The sequence below is a fragment of the Triturus cristatus genome, chromosome 12 (genome assembly GCF_964204655.1).
Source record: "Triturus cristatus chromosome 12, aTriCri1.1, whole genome shotgun sequence".
In the NCBI taxonomy this organism is placed as follows: Eukaryota; Metazoa; Chordata; class Amphibia; order Caudata; family Salamandridae; genus Triturus; species Triturus cristatus.
The window spans coordinates 280,948,331-280,972,465 of record NC_140595.1 but is presented as its reverse complement, the minus strand read 5'-3'; the positions used below and the strand labels follow the sequence as shown (position 1 = coordinate 280,972,465).

Here is a 24,135-nt window from a genome sequence, read left to right as displayed (position 1 = left end):
TTTTTGGCAGTCTACAGCACCCCGCATACGTACCTGCTCCCTGCTGACGAGAGGCAATTACCTCGAAACACGTGTCCAGGGATGGCATTTTAAACTTTTTACTCGTGGCATAGGTGTACCCGCCGCTGTCACTACATCCTCCAGAATCCTATGGGGCTATTTGCTAGTATGACGAGCGGTGTGCGACCCACTTCGCATTTTGTATTTAAAGCTCCCTGAGCTATGGGTTGACGAGCCCGGATCCCGCACCCGCGCGCCGTGAGAGGTACTATACCTGATAATTTTTGGCAGTCTACAGCACCCCGCATACGTACCTGCTCCCTGCTGACGAGAAGCAATTACCTCGAAACACGTGTCCAGGGATGGCATTTTAAACTTTTTACTCGTGGCATAGGTGTACCCGCCGCTGTCACTACATCCTCCAGAATCCTATGGGGCTATTTGCTAGTATGACGAGCGGTGTGCGACCCACTTCGCATTTTGTATTTAAAGCTCCCTGAGCTATGGGTTGACGAGCTCGGATCCCGCACCCGCGCGCCGTGAGAGGTACTATACCTGATAATTTTTGGCAGTCTACAGCACCCCGCATACGTACCTGCTCCCTGCTGACGAGAGGCAATTACCTCGAAACACGTGTCCAGGGATGGCATTTTAAACTTTTTACTCGTGGCATAGGTGTACCCGCCGCTGTCACTACATCCTCCAGAATCCTATGGGGCTATTTGCTAGTATGACGAGCGGTGTGCGACCCACTTCGCATTTTTCATTACTGTTATGGGAATCTTTTCAGGACCCATCGCTGCGGAAGATCTTGCTTTCCCTATGTATGTCTCAATCTGTTTTTTCTTTGGTGGTGTTATTTGCCAGTCAAGCACATCAGATGAAAACAGGGACTACTCACAATTATTTGGAATTGAGCTATTCACATAGAGTTCAGAGAGATCGTAAATCCATTTTGACGGGGGGATGGGTTTCGCCGTAGGATTTTTCCTACTGTCTGTACATTTTGCAATGAGCTGGCAGAAGGTTTTATGTTTTTCTGTAAGGCTGCTCTTTGCAGATTTATCCAATTTGTATCTATTATTTTGTACACAACACAGATTTGTCCTTTGGAGGTTTCGTTTAAATACTGCACACTTGCTGATTGCCTTCCAGAGAAAATGTGATATAAGAGATGCTTCCTGTGTGACTTTGTGAAAGGTCAAGAGGTGTGACCATGTGATGGGTCTTCCATGCAAAGCACTTTACGTTTACTATTTTTCTGTGGTTTTATTTCATTACAGCGAAGTCCTATATTATTTTGCTGTTAAAACAATCAAAATTTTAATAAAAGCATGCCTGCTCTTTTTTATTTTCAGCAATTACATACTCCATTTATCTGTCTGTCCATATCTAATTTTATTTGACAGGCCAGGAGTAATAGAAGGCCCTTATATGATAGATAGTTCTAATGATTTTATGTGTTTCTGCTATGCTGTTTTATAGTTGTGAATGATGTTTTTATTGATATGATGTCAGGAATAGTAAGTATGATACTGATTGATTATTTGTATTTTTTGTATTTTATTCTGCCGTTTATGGTTCATATATTAACCGAATAAAGTTGATTTACGGGCTGAATGCGGGAAGTTAAGGCAGATTATTAAAAAAAACCAGAGCGGCTGTTAAACTGAAGAGAAAACAGAACAGACGTTTATGTCAAATGAGCAGCGTACGGAGGGAAATCTTAGCGCGGGCTGCTGTGCACAGGGTTGCTGTTGGCAGCTATCCAGTTACAATAACTGCCTTAAGTGTATGAATGATGAAGCTTGCTCAGTCATAAAATCCCCTTTTTTAGTTCTAGGTAAAATGTGAACTCAAGGACAGTGCCATTTCTTACTGTAGACTATACTCTTGTCACTGCATGCAGCAGTCTTGTCCCACTTCATCTGTTTGTACATCAGTCAGTGGGACCAGATACATCATAGAGCTCGGCTGTACAGAGCACAATACCCTCTGCCAAGCCTGCAGCAGTAATGGGCTCTTGCTTTGAGTTGCTACCCTAATGCAGCAAAGACACAAAAATAGAAAGATTGTTTCCTTTTTTGAACGCCATGCGTAAGTCCTTTAATTGTTTAAAGGGCCGTGCTGCAGCCATATTACCATGGCAATAAGTTCGTGAATAAGGAGCTTCACGTCAGCCTGGTTCTGTATAATGAGATTAGAAATAGATTAGAAATAGACCAGTGCTGGAATGGGGCCAAGGACAATCCCAGAATCATCTGTTTACCCTTTTTTTTATTTAAAACCGATCAGTGTGTTTTTGGCAGAGTGAAGAACCGAAAGCAGGGAACTACTCAGGTGGAAAGTGGCACTATGGATAAATGTGTTGTTTCAATTATTTATTGCAGATAAAGTGGAATCCGGGAGTACCACTGTTTTTCAGTATTTTGTAATGATGAAAAACACATCAAAAACACAAGTAAAAACAAAATAACATTTTGAAACATGTTTTCTAACAAACTTGCTCCTTTTGAATTGACTGAACAACATTGGAAAATTAGTGCCAGGACCTACCATTAATAGGAAAACGCCCAACACCAGCTCTAATGTATGCAGATGACACAGTCCTAATGGCCCGCACTCCAAGGGATATTCAGAAATTAGTGTGCAGTTTTGTAAATTTTATGTCAAATTTTCCTTTAAATGTTAATATACCTAAGACCTTTGTGATGAAATGCAGGACTGGAAGTAGGATGTGCAGGCCTCTATATTTAGGCACTAAACAAATTGAATGCACTGACACCTTTTCCTAGCTTCGGATTTTATTTGATAGAAGAGGGTCCTGGACCCAGGTGATCAAGGCTAGGAGGCTACTGTTCTCAAAGGCTACGTCTGCCTTGATTAATTTTAGTAGGATGTTGGGGAAAGCGGGCCCCAGAGGAACTTTTGCTGATATACAAGGCTAAATGTATTAGCATTGCAACATATGGTGCAGGCATCTGGAGATATGAGGATGTAAAACCCCTGCAATTCGTGGAGAACAGGTTTCTTAGGTGTCTGTTGTCCGTTCCCGAGAGTACCTCCCCTTTTATTTGCCACTCCGAATTAGGTATGCCCTACATAATGGATATTTGCAAAATTCAAACAGTCCTGTTGTGGCATAGGATTTGGACCTCTGAACAGACACTGTTAAATAGACAGATTTTAGAAGATAGTTGTAGGCTGGACGGGGCGACACACATTAGATGGCTTGAGTATGTTAGAAATGTTATGTTTAGCCTAGGTTATCCCGAATATTTTTCAGATCCTACAAGTCTATGTCTAGTGCAAAGGAAAGATTTAAAAGTATAAGTATAAAAGAAGCTTGTAAAGCGCTCGAATACCAACGGTGTTTTGGCGCTAAAGTGTGTATGATCAGCAAAAAGGGCGAATTATTGTTGGATCTGAAATAGACGATACTTCAGAGTCTTCCTAAAAAGGGCATAACTCGGTTGAAGTCGCATCTCCACTGGTAGCTGATTCCATAACTTAGCTGCACAGGTGGCAAAAGAACGGCCGCCCCATCTAGCTAGTCTGAATCTGGAAGTGCAGATAAGGCCAAGATTAGCCGACCGCAAAACACGTGGCGGAATATAATGTCTAAACCTGTCTATTCCATCATTAGCACCCCCACCAAAACGGGCCCGGTGTACCAGACAGAGTGCCTTAAACTCGATTCTCTGTTGAACCGGAAGCCAATGAAGAGATTTTCTGCCCATAAAGGTGGGACAACCCCAGGGCAGGTTCAGAATCAAACGAACCGCGGCATTCTGCAGAGACTGGATCTTACCGACCTGGAATTTGTCAATCCCCAAGAACATGACATTACAGTAATCCAGTCTGGACATGAATAAGGCGGCCATCACCGTTTTCTGCAGCGCCAAAGGAATGTATGGGAAGATTTTCCGCAGAGTTTTTAACAAGAGGAAACATGAGGAAGTTAAGCTATTGACCTGGGCTGACATATTCAGCTTGTTGTCAAAGATCACCCCCAGGTTCCTCACCGTAGTGACCGGAAGGGGACATTGCCCGGCCTCCGGTGGCCACCATAGGGTGTTCCAAACTGAGGGTCCTCTTCCAAACTCCATCACTTCAGTCTTTTCAGTGTTGATTTTTAAAAAGCTCAAGGGCATCCATTCCATCACATCAGTGAGACAAGCATGGAATTTGGCCGCTATTTGATCAGGGTTGTCCACAACTGATATCACTAATTGTGAATCATCCGCATAGGACACCAACATAAAACCATGTTTCCTGACCAGACTAGCCAGAGGTCTAACATAGATGTTAAAAAGAGTCGGGGAGAGAGCAGAACCTTGTGGAACGCCACATGGCAGAGCGAAATTGGCCGAGTGTAAGCCGGCCCAATTTAAGCTCTGCCTACGATTGTCCAGAAAAGAAGAAAGTAGGGCCAGGGCCCGTTCCACAATCCCTACATCCATCAGGCGCTGCAACAACACCGCGTGATTCACGGTATCGAACGCAGCGGACAGATCCAGGAGGACAAGAATAGCCCTCCCCCCTCCATCAACTGCAGCTCGGATACCCTCTGCTGCCGTAATAAGGGCAGATTCAGTGGAATCTTTAGGTCGAAAGCCATGCTGGGACCTGTCCAGCAGGGCATTCTTATCCAAATACTCCGCCAAACTCCGATTTATAGCCTTCTCGGTGACTTTAGCCATCAGGGGTAGGCCAGAGATGGGGCGATAGTTTTTAAACTCAGAGGGATCCAGAGAGGCTTTTTTAAGAAGGGGTTTGACACTCGCCGTTTTCCAGGTAGTTGGATAGGGTCCTGCAGCTAGTACCTGGTTGACCAGGGACGTAAAACTAGGTGTGATCCTATCAGCCACCAGGTGCATGATGTGCGGAGGGCAAGGGTCTGAAACAGCACCCGACTTTTTAGAGCCTAACAGAGCCAGATTTTCGTCTGTAGATAAGGGATCAAAAGCGGTCAGGCTAATTGTCGGTATCTCCTGCTTACAGTGCAGAGTTTTCGGTCCTACTGAATGTAGCAGTTCATCATAAATAGTGGACACCTTATTATGGAAAAAAACAGCCAACTGATCACAGAATGACTGATCCGGGCTGAACTGATTAGTCCGCTGAGGATTCGCCAGAAAGGACACGGATTAAAAAAGTTCTTTAGTGGAGTTCCCTGCCTCCGAAATTTTCCGGGTAAAATAGTCCTTCTTGGATTTCCGAATGGCCTGCTTATAATTATGCAGGACCTCATTGTAGGCTAACTTACAGACCCTGTTACAGTCCACTCTCCAGAGCCGTTCACGACGTCTACACTCAACCTTCAATTGTTTAAGTTCTGGGCCATACCAAGGGGCACCAGGTGGACGTCTGTTACAAGTGGCCGCCTGGAGGGGAGCAACCTGATTAACTGCTTCTGTGATCCAGTCATTGAGCTGAGAGACCGCCATCTCATTATTAGTGTGGAAGATAGGGGGGGAGTTGCCCAACGCCTCAGTTAAAGAGGAGTATGTCACCTTGTTCCATCTCCTAAACATAATCTTGGTGGGTTTATGAGGGGCGCCTATTGCCCTTATCTTTACCCCTACCCTGAAGAGCACAGCACAGTGGTCGGTCCACGAGAGGGGTTCTGCCCTAAGGTAAAGTAGATCTGGGTGACTAGAAAACAAGCCATCTAGAGTATGGCCCCCGTTATGAGTCGGGGCTGAAACCAGTTGTTGTAATCCATACGCCTCCAGGCTGTCCAAAAGTCTAGTGGTGTCCGGATTATTCTTGGCCTCCAGATGAAAGTTAAAGTCACCAAGGATCGTGTAGGCCTCAAACTCAGTACAGGACTCTAGATGACATTGAAGAGCCTCCAGAAACGCGGCCCTGGGTCCAGGTGGTCTATAGACCAATAGACCATGAGAAACGTTTGTATCTTTTAAATAGATACTAAATTGCACCGCTTCTGCATGTAGGTTTTCAACAGCCCTAATCTGGACCTTCAGGTTATCCCGGTAGATGATAGCTAAGCCCCCCCCCCCCCCTCTGTCATCCTTTCTATCAAGACAATGTAACGCATAACCTGGGGGCAGGGCAATGTTCCAATCCGGGCAGGAGGCCGCACTAGTCCACGTTTCCGTAATAAAGGCCAAGTCCGGGGAGTGGGTGTTTAAGAGCAATTCTAATTCATATTTGTGTTTGGCCACAGAGCGAGAATTAAGGAGAATGCCAGACAAATAATTCACTGGGCTCAGCAATGATTCCGGGACTATGGTTCGCCTCTCTGCGTCACAAGAGCCGGCATAAAACCCATCCCCAGCCTCCTCAGTGGCCTCAGTCGTGGAAGACGGACCATCCATCCCTGCGCCATATTTACTGACCTCCCTACAAACAGAATAATGACAACTGGGGCAGGAATACCCTTGTATATCATCGTCCCCGGAGACAGGGATGCAGTGTAAGGATTTCCCCAGCCGCAAGTCCATCAGCGTCGCCCGTGCATAATGTGTGGGGCAAGTGACAGCGGGGGACCTGGCCACCGACTCGTTCCTGGCGCGGACGGGCGCAGACGGGCTTGCCTTTGGCGCGCCTTTGGCGTGCTCGCGCCAGCGTGCGTTATGTAGGCAGCAGGGAGATAAGCGCTAGACCGCGAACCACTGCCGGGAAGATGGGGGCGGGCCCGCTCGCACGGACGGGCACCGCACACCAGGAAGTGGAGCCGGGAGAAGTGCTCCTGGCAACTGAGACGTCTAATGGAGAGTAAGTAAGGTTAAAACCAATGAAAAACACCACAATGTTAAAAGTAATTTAAATACTTAAAATACGCACTTTCCCAGCCCGTGACCCACTCGTTTTGCCCACTACTGATCGCAACACACGCTGCGCGCTCGCGCCAGTGTGCGTTATGTAGGCAGCAGGGAGATAAGCGCTAGACCGCTAACCACTGCCGGGAAGATGGGGGCGGGCCTGCTCGCACGGACGGGCACCGCACACCAGGAAGTGGAGCCGGGAGAAGTGCTCCTGGCAACTGAGACGTCTAATGGAGAGTAAGCAAGGTTAAAACCAATGAAAAACACCACAATGTTAAAAGTATATTAAAAGAGATTTAAATACTTAAAATAAGCACTCTCGCTGCCCGTGACCCACTCGTTCTTCCCACTACTGATCGCAACACACGCAAAAGATAGATGTTTATATCACATGGAAGAAATGAGAAGAAAAAATGAGACGAATAAAGTAACTGTTCAAGCACACCATCTTACTCTGACCACATTTAAAATTCAACCCTACATAAGGTGCATCCCAGGGGATTTTAATAGATTTCTGTTGACTCGTTTTAGATTGGGAATCGTTCATAGACTGATTTCGTTCCCGCTGCAGAATGATTGGTCAAGGGTGCTGTGCAATTGTCCATGTCATAATGTATCAGTTCAATCAACTATCCATGTTTTATTTTTCCGTAAATTTTACTCTTTGCACAGGAAGAGATGGATTCTTCCCTTTTTAAGGCAAATTGGACTCCGATAATGCCGCCCCGCTTTCCTGTTTTAACAACTACTAGAAGAAGATTATATCGCCAAAATAATCCTACAGTTTAAGAACGTTTTAACTTGTAGAAAATCCATACTAATGTGATTATAATTATGTGAATATTTTATTGTTAATAGCTGTATAAGGAATGTGCTGCGTTTTATTTGTGCTTTTATGACTATTTTTTAATAATTGAATAAAGCTTGTTGAAATTGAATCGACTGAATGGTACCTAACACAATTCCATAGCAGGTTAGAGAAGATTCACAGTTGGAAGCATCAGTACCCCTAGGAGGTAACTCTGAAGCCTGTTGACCTTATCCACACATGTTTTAAACTATGACCTATACAGATTCTCATCAGATTCTAATAATTCTTGGTTAAACCCTTGAAAGTGCCTCGTTCAAACTAAAAAAATATTTTTGTCTGCAATCAACCATTTAAAATTTCATGTCTAATCTTCCCTTTTTTTGGATCCTGTAATATCCCGCCTGTAAACTTCATATCCTTGTCTGAGACCTCAATATATGTACCTTTTTCACTTGAAATGAACCTTTCTGTGGGTTTCCATGTTCTTTAGTGATTCATATAACATTTATCAGCGTAATTTTGAAATGTTGCCACGATTCTCCAATTCTTTAGTTGTTGGATCCTAAAAACATTAATGTTTGCTTGTGAATGCCTCCAATTTTAGTGAGACACGCTGAATTAGGTTGGTTTACAGATTATAAGGTGTCAGCACATGCTTGGTTTTGTGGCAGCAAAGAATCCCTGTTCACGCTGAAGGATCGGGGCATATTGTTTTCTTGTTTGTTTGGAAGGTATGTCACATGGTTACAGCAGGGGCCTGCTACAGTTTGTAGGTGATCTGACGCATCCTCTGGAAGTTAAGATGGTTTATCCGTCACAGGCTGCCGCTATACTCAGTTTCTACTTGTTTTCTTCTCTTTGCCTCACTACCCAGGCACACAAACATCACTTCCCGAAGTTCATGGTTGAGTTCCTCTTGTTCTTCCAACGCGTATGTAAGTGAGCGTTATTTCTGCGTTTCCCTATCATGCAAAAATAGCACTTACCCAACGTTCTCTGGGATTTGTGTATTGAGTTCTTGATGCTGGAGACTGTGAACGATCCGCAGATTCACCAAGAGTGTAAATGTTTGCGAGCAACCAGAATTCAGATTTTTGGGAACACAAGGAGATTTTATATTTAAGAGATACAATTAAAAAAATAAGCTCTGCTGTCACATGCCCTAAAATCAGAAAGAGAGAGCGAGAGAAATCAAGTAAACTTTCAAGTTAATTTAAACGTGCCCACCAACTGATCTAGACAGATATAAATGATAGGAAAGTGATGGGAACAGGGTCCTGAAGGAAAAATACAACTTTCACCACTGGGTTCAAACTGAGGTGGCATGGTTAGCAAAAAAGAGGATGAATTTAATCCAGATCTCTTGACTGGGGGTGAGAGTTCGAAAAGTTTCAGCACTCCGTCCATCATCTTGTTGTGTTTTTTCATATGTTCTCCCTAAGCGGCCAAGGGTATGCCCAGACGTGGGTCCCTTGCTCACTTTGCCACTGGATTTAAGCTAGCCTGGCTGATATGGGGAGATTCCCCGAAAACGGGTCCAGGATGCTTGTTTCCGGTCCACGGAGGACCTAGGCTAGCAGTTTGGGCTGGACTGTTTCCATGGGGAGCAGGGTCCAAACTGGGGTGGCATGGTGAGCAAAATAACAATTAATTTAACCCTGATCTCTTGACTGGGAGTGAGGGTTTGAAATGTTTCAGCACTCCATCCATCATCTTGTTGTGTTTGGGGGGTTTCATAATAGACCATAATGCAAAATCGGAGGGGTGGATGTATGAGATGTTGGAGGTTAATAATAAAGGGTAGTGGTAAGCAATACTGTTCATAGAGCCCAGTGACCTTGGCGAGTAGAAAGGAGAATTGAAAGAAGGAGGCCAAAGTGGAGTGTTTCATTGTGCAGTACAGTTTATAAACGTTCAGAGACTGTGGAAACTGAAATATGATTACCACTGAATACACACTCATCAAATTGTATAAACAGACTATTGAGGTGCAGGGTACAAAAAAATTATTCAATTATTCAGTTAATGGTGGTTATACTGCAATTGGATCACAAATTGGATATTTTATAGTATACTCTAGACTACAAAGAGAGTGGCAGTTTAAAACAATGTAATGAACAGGAGTAAAAGTGAGTATGTATTTTTGGGTCACTGTTTTCCATATATACACTTTTTATTTAATAATTGCTTTTTTAACATGAGAACCAGGATATCTTGTATTGATTTAGGAGGGACTCAGACTGTAAATTGTGCTCCTTTCATTTCTATTGTACTGACATTCCTTGGATGCGGTTGTGTTATAGGATTTTACAAGATAATAAATACTGTCCAGTCTAGTCTTTTTTCTGGTGCAAATGCAGCATTGTTACACCGCATCTCTCTGCCTTTGGATCCCATTCATAATTCCCATATGAGCGACAGTTTGTTATCATGTGTGAGCTGATGGGGATAATGGCACATTGAAATTCTGTTAGACTCCTTATAGTATGCTTTGTCTGTGTAATCCCAAAAATCAATAAAGATAATTTTTATTTTTAAAAGAGAACCAGGATAATGTGAAATTTGTTTTTCTGTGAAAGCAGAATGTATGAATGATGCAGTATTTTATTTTTCAGGTATGCTCATCTTGGTCTGGAACGGCTTGGACTAAGAACTGATATTCCTTTGGATGGAGACTCAATAAAATCCATGTTAAATCAGCGCCAAAATGTAGTGGCCTACTTCAGCCTGGCACTATTGCTGGCTCCCTTGATAGAAACACTGATATTATTAGACAGGATGATATTTCTCCATGAGCAAGGTGAGTAAACTGAAAGCCTGTATGTTTGGAAGTTTCGGATAACAAATATTATTGCTTTCTATTCATGTATTTGTATCTTGTTATTTATTCACAAAAGGAAAGGGTGAGTAGGATTCTAGCAAGTGAGCAGGATTCAGACAATGCTTTATCTGAGTAATTCAGGTATTCATAACATTGTTCTAACCCTCCCCATATTTTGTTGGAAACCTCCTTAATATTATATAGACGCATATGTTATTTATGGGTGCCAATCGTGAAGCGTTGTTGTGCCACATATCTACTGTTGTTTTTTTTTCAGAAATAATGAAAACCATGGTTATATATTGAATTGCTTTACATATATGTGGATTAGGATGAACGATTATCTTTATAGTAGTGAGCTCAATTTAAAATTGAACGCTACCTATGAACTACTATTTCTTCTACTTCCAAATGAATGTTTCTAATGACTGACCCAATCTATTTTCTGTAAATGTACTTTTAACAAACCAACTTGCATATAGAGGACGTATGTGAAAATGCATGACAGCATTTTCATATCTAATTATAGTCGATTGAAACAAATATATTTTACAATGAATCCACGATTTAACCTAAACTATTCAGACACTGGGGGATAACTACATCATAAGTTGACTTCTGTATTGCCTAGACCTTAGCGAGCTGTCATACCCAAATCCTACTATCCTTGATGTCTCTATGAACACAAGTCCAAAATTATTTCAGTAACGGGGTTCATTCATCTGTTGTGCATGTGCACACCTAGTTAATATCCATTAAATTTACTCCGTTTACAAGGGGTATAATAACAAATTCAACATTATATCACAATGCTGTGTTGACACATCTGTTGCAGTAATTTTATTATTGTTATAGATTCAAGTGTGAAATACAGTCCTGTAACTATGCTACCTCAAAAGCTGATATTACTACTCAACAAACTCATTTTATGACAACAAATCCTGTCTCCAACCCCTAGAATAGCCCCCACCACTCCAACCTTCCACCATGATTTCCCTTCCTAGCCGTTTCCCCGGTTGCTGAACCAAATTATTGAGCTCTACCACAGAGTCGGAAATTCTATAAGGTGAGGGAATCAACACTTTAGAGCACAACAAAGCATTGGTGCCAAATTACTGGAAAAGTAGCCAGAAAATGCACTTTTTTGTGTGTATGTGCAATACATGCTGTTTTAAGGCTTGGGCAAATTGACCAGTTATCCAAGGCCCCCACCTACCAGGTGCTCCTCTGCAACTGATAATGGTGTGCATTCATTTGCTAAAGACATCTTGGGAACATTCAGAAAGCTTCTCTGGAAATGTATTCCACCCATTGCTTACCATTGGCTTTGTGGTTTGTAACTTACATTTTCTGGCTTTCTATTTGCTGGCTTTGTTTGAGGCTGTCCAGGATGAGTTCATCCCTCCCAAGGAGTAAAGCCTTTTCACACCAACTCCCCTTGTATTCTTCCACGAGTGCTTCTTTCTGTAAACAGGCCTGTAAATCTTGTTCTTGTCACACTTGCTGTTCCTTCAAAGACAGAGGTCAAAAGATAGGCACGGACTTCTGAGGTTGCTTGGTGTTTACTTTTCTTTCTCCGACTTCAAAGTGAGAGGATTTATGAGACCATCTTTCTGGATACTGGGGGTAGAAAAATAATATTTTCTAGCACACAACAACATTTAAATGAACTGTGTAAGTATTTCAGAATTTGGCTTGCACAAATGAAGCACATTTTGTTTTTCTGAAGTGTGTTGAAAACAAATACTTACTTTAATATGTGAAAAACAAATCAGTACACTAGGTGATGCCAGTTCCACACATTATTGTTTGTTTGCTATATAGTTTTATTAGTAAAGCTGTATGTTTGTACAAATGTAATGGTCATTTCAATTGAGAATGAGTTGTGTGGACTGGCAGTGTGCTACCACATCATACATACTCCCCTCCACTCTGCACCACTCCACACCACTGCATTCTGCGCCACAGCACTCTACGTCACTATACTGTGCAATACTCTACGCCAATGAACTCTAAACTAGTCCACTGTACTCTACGCCACTTGATGCCACTGCACTCTACTCTATGCTACTACACTCAACACCACTGCACTCGACTCTGTGCTACTGCACTCTACGCCACTCTACCCAACACCACTCCACGCTACACCACTGCACTCTACATCAATGCATTCTATGCCTGTGCACTCTACTGCACTCTATTCTAAAACACTGCATTCTATGCCAATGCTCTCTTTGCCACTGCACTCTACACCACTCTACTCTGCATCAGTCCACTCTATGCCACTGCACTCTGAGGCAGGCCATGCCACTACATTCTATTACTCCATATTCTATTCTGCACCACTCTACGCCACTGAACTCTGCACCACTCCACTCTACTCTGCACCACTCCACTCACTGCCACTCTACTCTGCTCTGCTCCACCCCACTCTGCCATGCAGCACTCTAATGTGCACCACTGCTTTCTACGACACTGCCTCTGCAACACCCTGTACCAAAGCACCCTACACCAGTCCACTCTGCTCTACTCAACTTTACGCCAGTGCACGTGACTTCACTCTGTGCCATTCCAATACACGACACTGTGCCAGTCCACTCTACAATACTTTATTCCACTCCTCGCCATTCCACTGTATGATGCGCCAAGTCACTCTTCTGTACGACACTTCCTTTTAACCATGCTAAACAGAAGCCACGCTGGTTTACACCATGGCTAAAACACATTAGCAGAGCCAATAGCGCAGGCATAGGCCAGACCTATTGGCTTTGCCAATGCTTGTTTAATTTGATAGCTCAGCATGCCCGGACTGTCCATCCTTAACCCTCACACTCCCCCCTAAGGAATTGGTGGCAATTTAAAGTCCTTTTTCTCTCCTTGCAAGGGAACCACAAATCCTTAAGATGGCAGTGGTATACACAAGGCACTAGATTCAGTTATTCCTAATCAACAGAGGCAATCTTCTAGAGTGGAATTACATGTAAATAGAGATTAGCGTTCAGGCAAACAAATGAGGGCTCTCTTGCCTTTAGAAGGATGAAGCTAGAGAAAATTACCAAATGAGTGTCTATATGTTTGGAAGTTTGAAAGGTGTATGAGATATTTTCAGTAGTCAGTAGATTCCACGGGTGCAGTAGCCAATCAAAATAACTTTTGTCTCTGACCTTCAGGAGTGCCCCTGGCAACCCCAAAATGACGTCAATGATGTTAGCTTATGTCTTTTTACACTTCCTACACAAAGGTTTTGAAAACTCTCAGGGACAGATTTATGAAAGTGTCATTCAACGCAGCGCAGCAGCCACACATGCTGCACTGTGTTGCGTGACAGGGAGGGAGCAGGAGAGAACCCTATCTCTAGAGCTATGGCATTCTCATCCCCTTGTTCTATCACTGGTGCAGAATTTTGCTGCCAGTCTGATCCTGATGGACATGATTCTTGACTTGTGTCCAAATCAGAGGCTGTGCTGAGGGCTCAAGCCGTTTTATGGGTGCAGGTGACTAATAAGCACCACAAATAAAATACACTGCTGGTGCTACAGTACGCTTCTACAATACATTGCAAAGGCTGAGAGTTACTGATGGGCGAAAGTCTAGTGTGGTCCTCCGCTTAGACCTGGCCTGTTATCTCTGTTGAAAATTCTAGTTGAAGTTCCTTTTATGGTACAATCAGGATAGGGAAAGAGAAGATGTGATCCGACCGTCTTCCGGCTAATCATAAATAATCAAAGGGGGAGGGATCACTAGTTACTGGCACCAGGGTTCAAGTGGTTGTCTCTGGTATAGGTAAAAAACCCTCAATCACGTTAAACGTATGTCGGGGCGGTATATCTTGATTCTCCGCCGTTTAAATACGTGATAGCATCATCATTGGGTTGATTCCATGCATCCTCCACCCGGAGGGAACCACTGGGTTTTTCAGCAGTGATCAGGGAAAAAATGATAAAATAAAAAAGTGAAGAGTGCTCAAGTGAGTGATAAAAAAGGAGTTGTTCCTCATGCTACCTATAAAAAACTTTATTCTGATAGGTGCTGGGGAGACGTTAAAAAGAGATAAAGTTGCAGGTAGGATGAGTAATGGACCCTCTGCAACTTTAATCGTGGTGATTGGTCGACATGTTTCAGCTCATACACAGCCCAAAGGTCAGGGAGCTTTCTTCAGGACCACAGGTGAGTAATGTGAATTGAGGAAGTACATCAATTGGAAGTTCTAAGGTTGATTCAAATGAACTTCAAACAGGACTAATACCTGAATGTTTCAAAGTACGAACTCCGTACGAAGATACAAGGCTGCGTAAATACGCATGGTCCGCTACGACTTGTGCTGACTCTAGTTTCCTGTCAGAGGAAACACAGGAAACTAGAGTCAGCACAAGTCGTAGCGGACCATGCGTATTTACGCAGCCTTGTATCTTCGTACGGAGTTCGTACTTTGAAACATTCAGGTATTAGTCCTGTTTGAAGTTCATTTGAATCAACCTTAGAACTTCCAATTGATGTACTTCCTCAATTCACATTACTCACCTGTGGTCCTGAAGAAAGCTCCCTGACCTTTGGGCTGTGTATGAGCTGAAACATGTCGACCAATCACCACGATTAAAGTTGCAGAGGGTCCATTACTCATCCTACCTGCAACTTTATCTCTTTTTAACGTCTCCCCAGCACCTATCAGAATAAAGTTTTTTATAGGTAGCATGAGGAACAACTCCTTTTTTATCACTCACTTGAGCACTCTTCACTTTTTTATTTTATCATTTTTTCCCTGATCACTGCTGAAAAACCCAGTGGTTCCCTCCGGGTGGAGGATGCATGGAATCAACCCAATGATGATGCTATCACGTATTTAAACGGCGGAGAATCAAGATATACCGCCCCGACATACGTTTAACGTGATTGAGGGTTTTTTACCTATACCAGAGACAACCACTTGAACCCTGGTGCCAGTAACTAGTGATCCCTCCCCCTTTGATTATTTATGAAGTTCCTTTTATGTCACATTTGATCAAATGCACTGCTCAGCTTACTGTCTCCAAGCAGCTTAGCATGCTCCCTCTAGCTGCCTCAGTAGTAGAGATGTTGTGTGCAGTTGCCCAGACCCACCCCCTTCCTACAGACCCCCCTAGTAAAGTGATCATTCTCAATTTCTGTCACTCGGTCTCGCTTTTTTGTTTATTCCTCTACCGGAATCTCTGTCTTCCTGTTTCTCCCTCTAACTCTGTATCTTTCTACCCAGTGTCATTTTTAGCGATTTGGAGCCTTGGCAAGACATTACAGCTGTTTTTGTGTGAAAGTCTTATTATAATGTAGTTTGGCAACATGCAGCCTTGAATTGTCAGACGATAGATAATAAAATTCAAAGTTGTTTGCAAAAGGGGCTCAAAAATATAACTTGATTGGGGCCTCCAATATCCTTAAGATGACACAACTCAGCAGAGGCGTCCCGAGTCTCCTCTGTGCAGATGGTACAGCCTTGGCGTCTGTTTGGGTGTGTCAGGAGTACGGGTACCCAGCCAGCTGCATTCGAAATCATTCCATTGAGTGCCTACCCGGGCATTGAGAAAGCCAATTGTCAGCCACCGATGACCTTAGAAAGCTTAGAAAAGCATTATTAGCAGTACTCCTCCTTGTAGCCAGTGAACATTGTTTTGCTCAGGCAAAGTCAGGGAATCATGGCGATTGGAGAGGTGGAAGAAAGTTAAGAAGCTGGAGAAAGCAGAAAGTGCAGGCGATCGGAGAGGTGGAAGAAAGTTAGGAAGCTGGAGAAAGCAGAAAGTGCAGGCGATCGGAGAGGTGGAAGAAAGTTAGGAAGCTGAAGAAAGCAGTAAATGCAGGCGACCGGAGAGGTGAAGAAAGTTAGGAAGCTGGAGAAAGCAGTAAATGCAGGCGACCGGAGAGGTGAAGAAAGTTAGGAAGCTGGAGAAAGCAGTAAATGCAGGCGATAGAAGGGGTGGAAGAAAGTTAGGAAGCTGAAGAAAGCAGTAAATGCAGGCGACCGGAGAGGTGAAGAAAGTTAGGAAGCTGAAGAAAGCAGTAAATGCAGGCGACCGGAGAGGTGGAAAAAAGTTAGGAACCTGGAAAAAGCAGAAAGCGCAGGCGATAGGAGAGTGGAAGAAAGGAAGCTGGAGAAAGCAGAAAGTGCAGGCGATCAGAGAGGTGGAAGAAAGTTAGAAAGCTGGAGAAACCAGAAAGTGCAGGCGATAGGAGAGTGGAAGAAAGGAAGCTGGAGAAAGCAGAAAGTGCAGGCGATTGGAAAGTGGAAGAAAGTTAGAAAGCTGGAGAAACCAGAAAGTGCAGGCGATAGGAGAGTGGAAGAAAGGAAGCTGGAGAAAGCAGAAAGTGCAGGCGATTGGAAAGTGGAAGAAAGTTAGAAAGCTGGAGAAACCAGAAAGTGCAGGCGATAGGACAGTGGAAGAAAGGAAGCTGGAGAAAGCAGAAAGTGCAGGCGATTGGAAAGTGGAAGAAAGTTAGGAACCTGGAAAAAGCAGAAAGTGCAGGCGATAGGAGAGTAGGCGATAGGAGAGTGAAAGAAAGGAAGCTGGAGAAAGCAGAAAGTGCAGGCGATAGGAGAGTGGAAGAAAGTTAGGAAGCTGGAGAAACCAGAAAGTGCAAAGTTACCAAGTGACCCCTAGGCACAGAAAAATGATTTGCAGTCCTGGCTTTTCAGTTTCCAAAAGAGTGTTTTGGGAGCTGTTGACTTAGTACCGTTCAATTGAACTAATGTGACTAGTACTCTAGGAAGCAACAATTTGTCTAAGGAAAGTCGAGGAGCGGAAACCTTGTTCACAGTTGAGTGCCGTGAAAGTGCCATAGGGAAACGATAGGCAGAGAAAGAGACAGGAAAGGATGTCAAGGAGAGAAAGTTGCTGTGCGAAGTGACAGACTTAAAATGGACAAACAGAGTTTTCGGACAGTGACTTATTTATCATTATTAGTTTATTAGTTAATAAAAAACATAAACAGTCACAATACAAGGAGTGTAAGGAATCTCCTTGCATCCACGACTTAATCAACAACAGTACATTTAAAACCAATGAATCTCCACTTCAACCTGACTAAGCACCAATAGATCATACATAAGTGCATAGTATCAACATCATAAAACATTCTGTACAGCCTGGGACGCATAAGCTTAAAATCAATGAATCTCTGCATCAACCTCAGTGTGCACCAATAAATCATACTAAAAGAACGCTTTGTTAAGCAGCAACAAAATGTTAAAGAAACTTTTAACAGTATAAAATCATAGACCTTCCTGTATCCTATTGCTGAGTGCAGGGAGGTCATGCGGAAAATGCACTGTGCATACATCAAGAAACGTATTGTGTGGAAAAGCATGAATAATCTATAATCCTATAGACAGGTGAAGTCATACAAATGGTGCATCATGCAAATATCAAAGGCTTACTGTGCAACAGGGGATAAACAATATAAGATAATTTGTCATCCAGTATCAACCTGTCTAAGATTGCGAACGCAAATCATTCAGAAAAAAGCCTTGTGCAAACGTCGACAGGTAACTGTGCAAAGGAACATTTACTGTACAAACAAGCAGTGGCGGCTCGCATACGGCGTGCTGCGGGGTGGTGGGACGGGGACATATCCGTTCCGTCGGATGTCCGAGTTTACTACACCCCCACCCGCCCCGCCCCGCCTCACCGACCCGCAGCATGCCCTATGCTAGCCGCCACTGCAAACGAGTATCGGGGAGCTGGGCCAACACCCACCGACCACGCACGCAACCTGGGGTTAATCCTGGACTCATCACTGTCAATGACCCAGCAAGTCAACGCCGTCTCCTCCTCCTGCTTCAACACCCTCTGCATGCTTCGCAAGATCTACAGATGGATCCCCATCGGAACCAGAAGGACAGTCACCCAAGCCCTCGTCACCAGCAGGCTCGATTACGGAAACGCCCTCTACACGGGACCCACAGCCAAACTCCAGAAACGCATACAGAACACCTCCGCATGCCTCGTCCTCGACATCCCCCGCCACAGCCACATCACTGCCCACCTGAGAGACCTGCACTGGCTCCCCGTCAACAAGAGGATCACCTTCAAGATCCTCACCCACGCTCACAAAGCACTCCACGACGCCGGACAACACATACCTCAACAAACGTCTCACCTTCTACACTCCCAACTGCCAGCTTCTATCCGCCGCCCTCGCCACTGTTTCCCGCATCCACCGGCGGCAGATCTTTCTCCCACCTCGCTGCCAAGAACTGGAACACCCTCCCCATCCACCTGCGACAGACCCAGGACCTGCTGACCTTTAGGAGACTTCTCAAGACCTGGCTGTTCGAACAGTAGCAGCTTCCTCCCCTTCCTTAGCGCCCTCTACAAATGCATGATTGATTGATTGAATGAATCCTTTCCCATTGTTCAAAGAAATCCATACTGAGCACCCAACAGTCAGTAGTGTAGCTGGGGGGGGGGCAGACCGCCCCAGGCGGCACGAGGTTTGGGGGCGGTGGCCAGCACCCTGTTCCCCCTGCTCTTACCTGCAGCTGTTGTGGCTGCAACAATCGGCAGCACTGCCCACCCTCTCTTTGATCAGGCCGCCACGGGCGGCCTAAGGCCTAGCTACGCCACTGCCAACAGTAGACTGGATAGGAGACAGGGCTCTTGTGCAAACAAGCATAAATAATCATTCCTTTCCCATAGACGCTGCATAGTGCTCTGTTTAAACTGATCAATGTTGAGCACACAACAGTAGACGGGATAGGAGACAGGGTTCCTCATACTCACCTCCTAGGAGCCACTCCATGTACCATTTCACACCAACACTAGGATAGGGGGTTAATATATATTTTGTTTACTCCCTAGAAGCCATCATTAAATAGCAACCTTTTTAAAACCCCAATGGAGTGTACCCCTGTCCAAGCCATCGACATTCCTCTATTTAAAATGTTATCTGATTATTAAAAATTGCACTAATCTAATGTTCAGTCTGAAATTCTGTGGGTTTAAAGCCTTTATGACAACCGACCTACAAGTGCTGACTTTTAGAGATAAAAACTCTTGACTTAGCTGTAACCTCCGGAATATTAACAAGTTGCGGCATACACAAAGTACATGCATAAAAGTTTATTTGGTCTGATGAGACAAGCGACATAGTGTATCTTCTGGCCGGGCCTTCTTATGCCACTTGGGTATAAAGTCAAGGGTATGAAGGAGTCTAAATTGCATCTTTATCAATTCCATCTTGAAAGCCAGTGACAGTGCTAGTTCAAAGTAGGAATGTTCCTTACTGATGTTATAGGAGTTTAATTCTAGCCACCCATGCGCTCATTTTGCTAGGGAAGCTTTATCCTCCAGGCGGCTTTTTTGCTGTATGCATTTATTCAAAGCTTGCGTTCTGTTGCCATAGATCTGAAATGCCAAGATTCTCTATGCTTCTCTGTAGATACTTGGAAAATCAACCTTTCCCCCTTTTCAGATTGATCTCCGCCCAGGACAGAAGAGTAAATGATCCCTCAGGGGCACTCCACAACATTTACGAAAAGCCCCTGTCTGGCTAGTGTTTGTTTTATCAGTGAAAATTCCAGTCTCCCTTGGGCAGCGTAGGCAGACTTTGGGAGCTGAAACGCTAATTTATATGTTCGTATTACAAGCTTCTCCAGCAGATCTGCATCTTCCCCCATTATCTCACCACCATATGAATCAATTTTGGTTTTATCACTGTTATCATTGCCTTTAAATTGTGACCCCCACAGCGTTTTCCTCAAATTAGAAAAGGCAAAGTTTAACACTTCTGTTTTTGCAGTAACAGCTTTTTGTGAAGTAAAGAGCTCATTGAGTCCAGTTTAAATCCTAGGTACATGTAGGTTGCTCTTATATCAATGTTAGACCCATTAAGGCACCATTTCCCCAGTTTTGCTATTCAACGCTTTTCGGTTACAACATGTCTTTTTAATGTTGATTTCCAACTGATTGCTAGACGAGAACTGGGCGAGAATGTTGATCAGTCTTTGCACTTGGGTATTAGTTAACAGGAGCAGATTGTCTGCATATAAGATATTACTCAGCTATTGGCCGCTAAGTCTTGGTGCATGCTACACCTCTTCAGCTAGAGACTGCAAGAGATCCAAGATAAACAGTTTGAACAACAGTGGTGCAAATACACATTCCTGCTTCAATCCTAAGGAGAGGTTTACCTTTCTGGACAGATAATGCACGTCCCCCACCTTGATCTTTGGTCTTTGTATATACCATCCGGATTGCCCTCAGAAGCTTTTGTGGAATTCCCCAGCGTTGTAATTTCTCCCAAAGCATATCTCGAGGGACGCAGCCAAAGGCCGCTTTAAAATCCACAAAACAAATTAACAGTGGTGTACAGGTATCACATGCCCTTTTCATTATGAGACCACAGCCATAAGGTTGGTGGTGGTTCCCTGCATTTTGGTAAACCCTGTTTGATTCATTGGCAACCTTGTTGCCTCCGTCGCCCACTCCTGTAGATCTTGCAATAGTAGCGCTGAAAAATATTTGAGATCCACGTCGCGCTGGGATATTAATCCATAGTTACTTGGGGACGTAGCTACTTCACCTTTAAAAATGGTGTGTATAACCAGCCTCTACAGCTTTCCAGAATGATTTCAGTCAGGAATATGTGCTTGTACACCAAATTCAGAAAACCAGCTCAGGTCGTAACATTTTGCTTCAGAAGGACTGGCGGTATACCATTGGGGTCGGGTGCACTGTTGGTACATGAGTTCTCGATTACTTTTACCAAGGCCTCCATTGAGTGGTCTAAGATGGCCATTTCAGCATTGCTGTAGATTTTAGCGATTTCTTTTTCACGTGATCCCGTACTTTATTCCTTTTCAGGTCGGCCCAGACTGAGACCTGAAGAGGGAGGGTCATCATGCATCCCTTGTAATGTGCTCTTAAGAAGTTCACCTATTCTTCCTCATATTAGCGATGTTTGCCACCCTAGGACCCTTGTCAAGCTTGTTAATTAGTTTACAGAAATTCTTATAATCATTTTGTTTTGGGAAGTAGAGTAGCTTTGCTCACGATGCTCAGATCTCTAGTTCTTGAGCAGCCATACCTCTTTTTTTAACCTCCTGTGCTCCAGTCGTAGGCACTTTAGCAATGCTAAATCTTGTGGTGTGTGCCGCAGTTGACAGCGCATTCTGTTGATCCAGGACCTGAGGAGACAAATCAGTTTTGGCCAATTAATTGACCTCTTATGCATACTACTTGTGCCATTCTACCATGAATTGGATGGATTCCTTATTGCTAGAGTCTCAGAGGCACTTCTATGCCTTTATTGGGTTCTGTTCGTTGGCTAATATTTTTTTTGAAATTCCCACCACTTCACATGGCAAGCCTTGAATATTATCCAAACCCCATTTAAGGCGTTTTAGACTTCCAGTGTGAGCTTCTACCTGCACTATCCGGGCATGACCTAGAGCGAGAAATTTGGTGGGTGATGGTCGCTCTCCAGTCGGTGATCAATTTTGAAATCAACTATCTTAATGTACAGACTGGCACTCAGCATTGTATAACAAAGGTAAGAGATTGTTTTGCAGGAGGGCCTTGTCCATGCTGGTGGAGTGTCTCCCGGGAGGCAGTTATTTAACATTTCCAGGCCAGCTAATTCACAAGCCCTAAGGAGTTTTTTCCCTAGAATGTCTTGTCGTCTGCGCAGGGGATTGCTTTGGGCTGGCAGAGTCTGTCGCACTTCATCACCATCTTCGTGTATCCAGAAGTAGATTCGGGTTGAAGTCACCAGTGATTAGCAGATTACCATCTGTTTATCTCCTTTCAACTCCAAGAGCAGATTAATCAGCTTACCCACTATACTTCTTTTTTCCCTCGGGTTAATATAAATATTAACCAGGACCAGTGGGGTTATCGCCTGCTTATCCCAATCATCCAAGCATAGCGCCAGTAGCCAGGGTTCATTTATGTCTAGCATCGTAACCTTTGCGGAGAGTTTAGAATTCACTCATTAACCCACCTTTTGCTCATCCATGGATGTTACGTTTACATTCCAATCTATTATATTCAATTAATCCAATTACCGGGATGCTGGCTTGTGCCCATGTCTCCTGTACTGCAATAATATCAAACTTCTTCAAGTATTCCGACATTGAAGCATCTTCTAGTTTCGGGGCAAGTCCTCCCAGGATCCAAGCACGAATACTCAACTTACCAAGCTTTATTGTGTGATGCCCCGTGGGTTTATCGTTTCATTTTTTTTTTTTTCATTAGATCTCCCCTGATAAAACTGATGGCAGTTGTCCAATCCACCCAGTTTGGTAACTTGTCTTGACTCTGACCCTTCCTCTTCATGAGCCTTTGCTACTTGTATCGTCAGCCCCTATACTTTTGTATTTAAAGACCAACCCACTGCATCTTTCAGGATTGAGGGTACCTGTTGAGTCCGGCCCATTTTTTGTTTTGGGTGGGATAAAGTGTGAGTTCCACTTTCTGTTGCAGATTGGTTTGGTGGTGAGAGTAGGGGTGTAGCAACCCTCCTGGAAGTGCACTATTTTTATGCCCCAAGAATTTAGCAACTCCTTATAAGCCATGACTTTAACTTGGATCTGTGAACCGTTGAATGTGACCAATGTGGATTCTGATACTTGCTTTCAGTGGGGCGCCAGTAATTTGATGGAAAAGATGTCTTGTGATTCTACTTCCGCTAGACCCGGCAGGCCCTTGATTAGCTTTAATACGCTTGAGCGATATAAAATATCATGGGTTGCTCTGGATCTACATTTGGGGATCCACAATAGACTTGCCTTTGGCTCCGTATAAACAGCTGAATCATTAACATTCTCAGTGATCTTTCCGGCTAGCATATGTTCTCTTTGTGAGCATCGCCCCCTTGGGCGTGTGAAGTCATCGTGCTGCACCAGCCATTCCTCTGGTTGACTGCTGCACTGGCTGCAGACTAGCTTAATTCCAGGACTAGCTCCTGCGCTCTCCTTCATTTGTGGTATGGCACCATTATCACCTTGGGCATAGTCTGGAGTTTTCATGTGAACCCTCTTCTTGGCAGGGTCCTCTCTGGCCTGGCCTGAGGCAGGAGGAGCGATCCTGCTGGCAGCAAGCATCACTAGTCCTTGTTTCTGGTATACGGCTTCCATGAGTATCTGGCATCATGAGGTGGTTCAGAAGTGTTTTTAATCATGTTACCCCAATACAAATGACTTTTTTTGAGCATACAAGAGGTACTAATGTTCTGAACAGATTTTCGATTGGCAGACGTAATCTCATCCTCGTGCGCCTTTGTTGAAATGTCTTCTTTAGGGTTACCATGTGACTCATTCACAGTCTCGTTCTGGCCCTCTTCGTCCATAGTCGGCCTGGAGAGCCATGGGGGCAACCCCTTTTCCTGGTACTCTCAGGGCTCATGACGCTCAGCTGCCAATTCACCTTTCTTAACTTCCGTCGGGGTAGAGTCAGAAACTTCATTGCTGTGCTCACCTATGGCTTACCCTATAATAATTCTCACCAGGTAAGCTCGATGTCTGCCTTTCCTTGCACGCTTTTTTCCCCACTTCGTCATGAAAGGAAGTGCTAGATTGTTGGATGTGAAATCTCTGTGGCCATTGCCCCTTGGTGTGCTCCTGGTCTCTCATATCTTATGAGAGCTCCGTGTCCTGTACTGGCTGGGAGGTACCTTTTGATTTTTTCATGATTGCGTGGGGTAATTGCTGTCGTCAAATTCTGTGCTGCCTCTTGTACATGTTC

The 24,135-nt window shown here is 44.1% G+C and overlaps 1 protein-coding gene across 2 annotated transcripts in view; it reads left to right on the top strand.

Annotated features, from left to right (window-relative positions):
• The window catches only part of METTL25B (methyltransferase like 25B), a 380,958-nt gene that overhangs the window by 333,779 nt on the left and 23,044 nt on the right, over window positions 1–24,135 (top strand). For both annotated transcript variants that reach the window (XM_085637915.1, XM_085637916.1), the window contains one exon: window positions 10,221–10,405. In XM_085637915.1, the coding sequence (XP_085494041.1) occupies window positions 10,221–10,405 (185 nt within the window). The remainder of the gene's footprint in view (window positions 1–10,220; window positions 10,406–24,135) is intronic.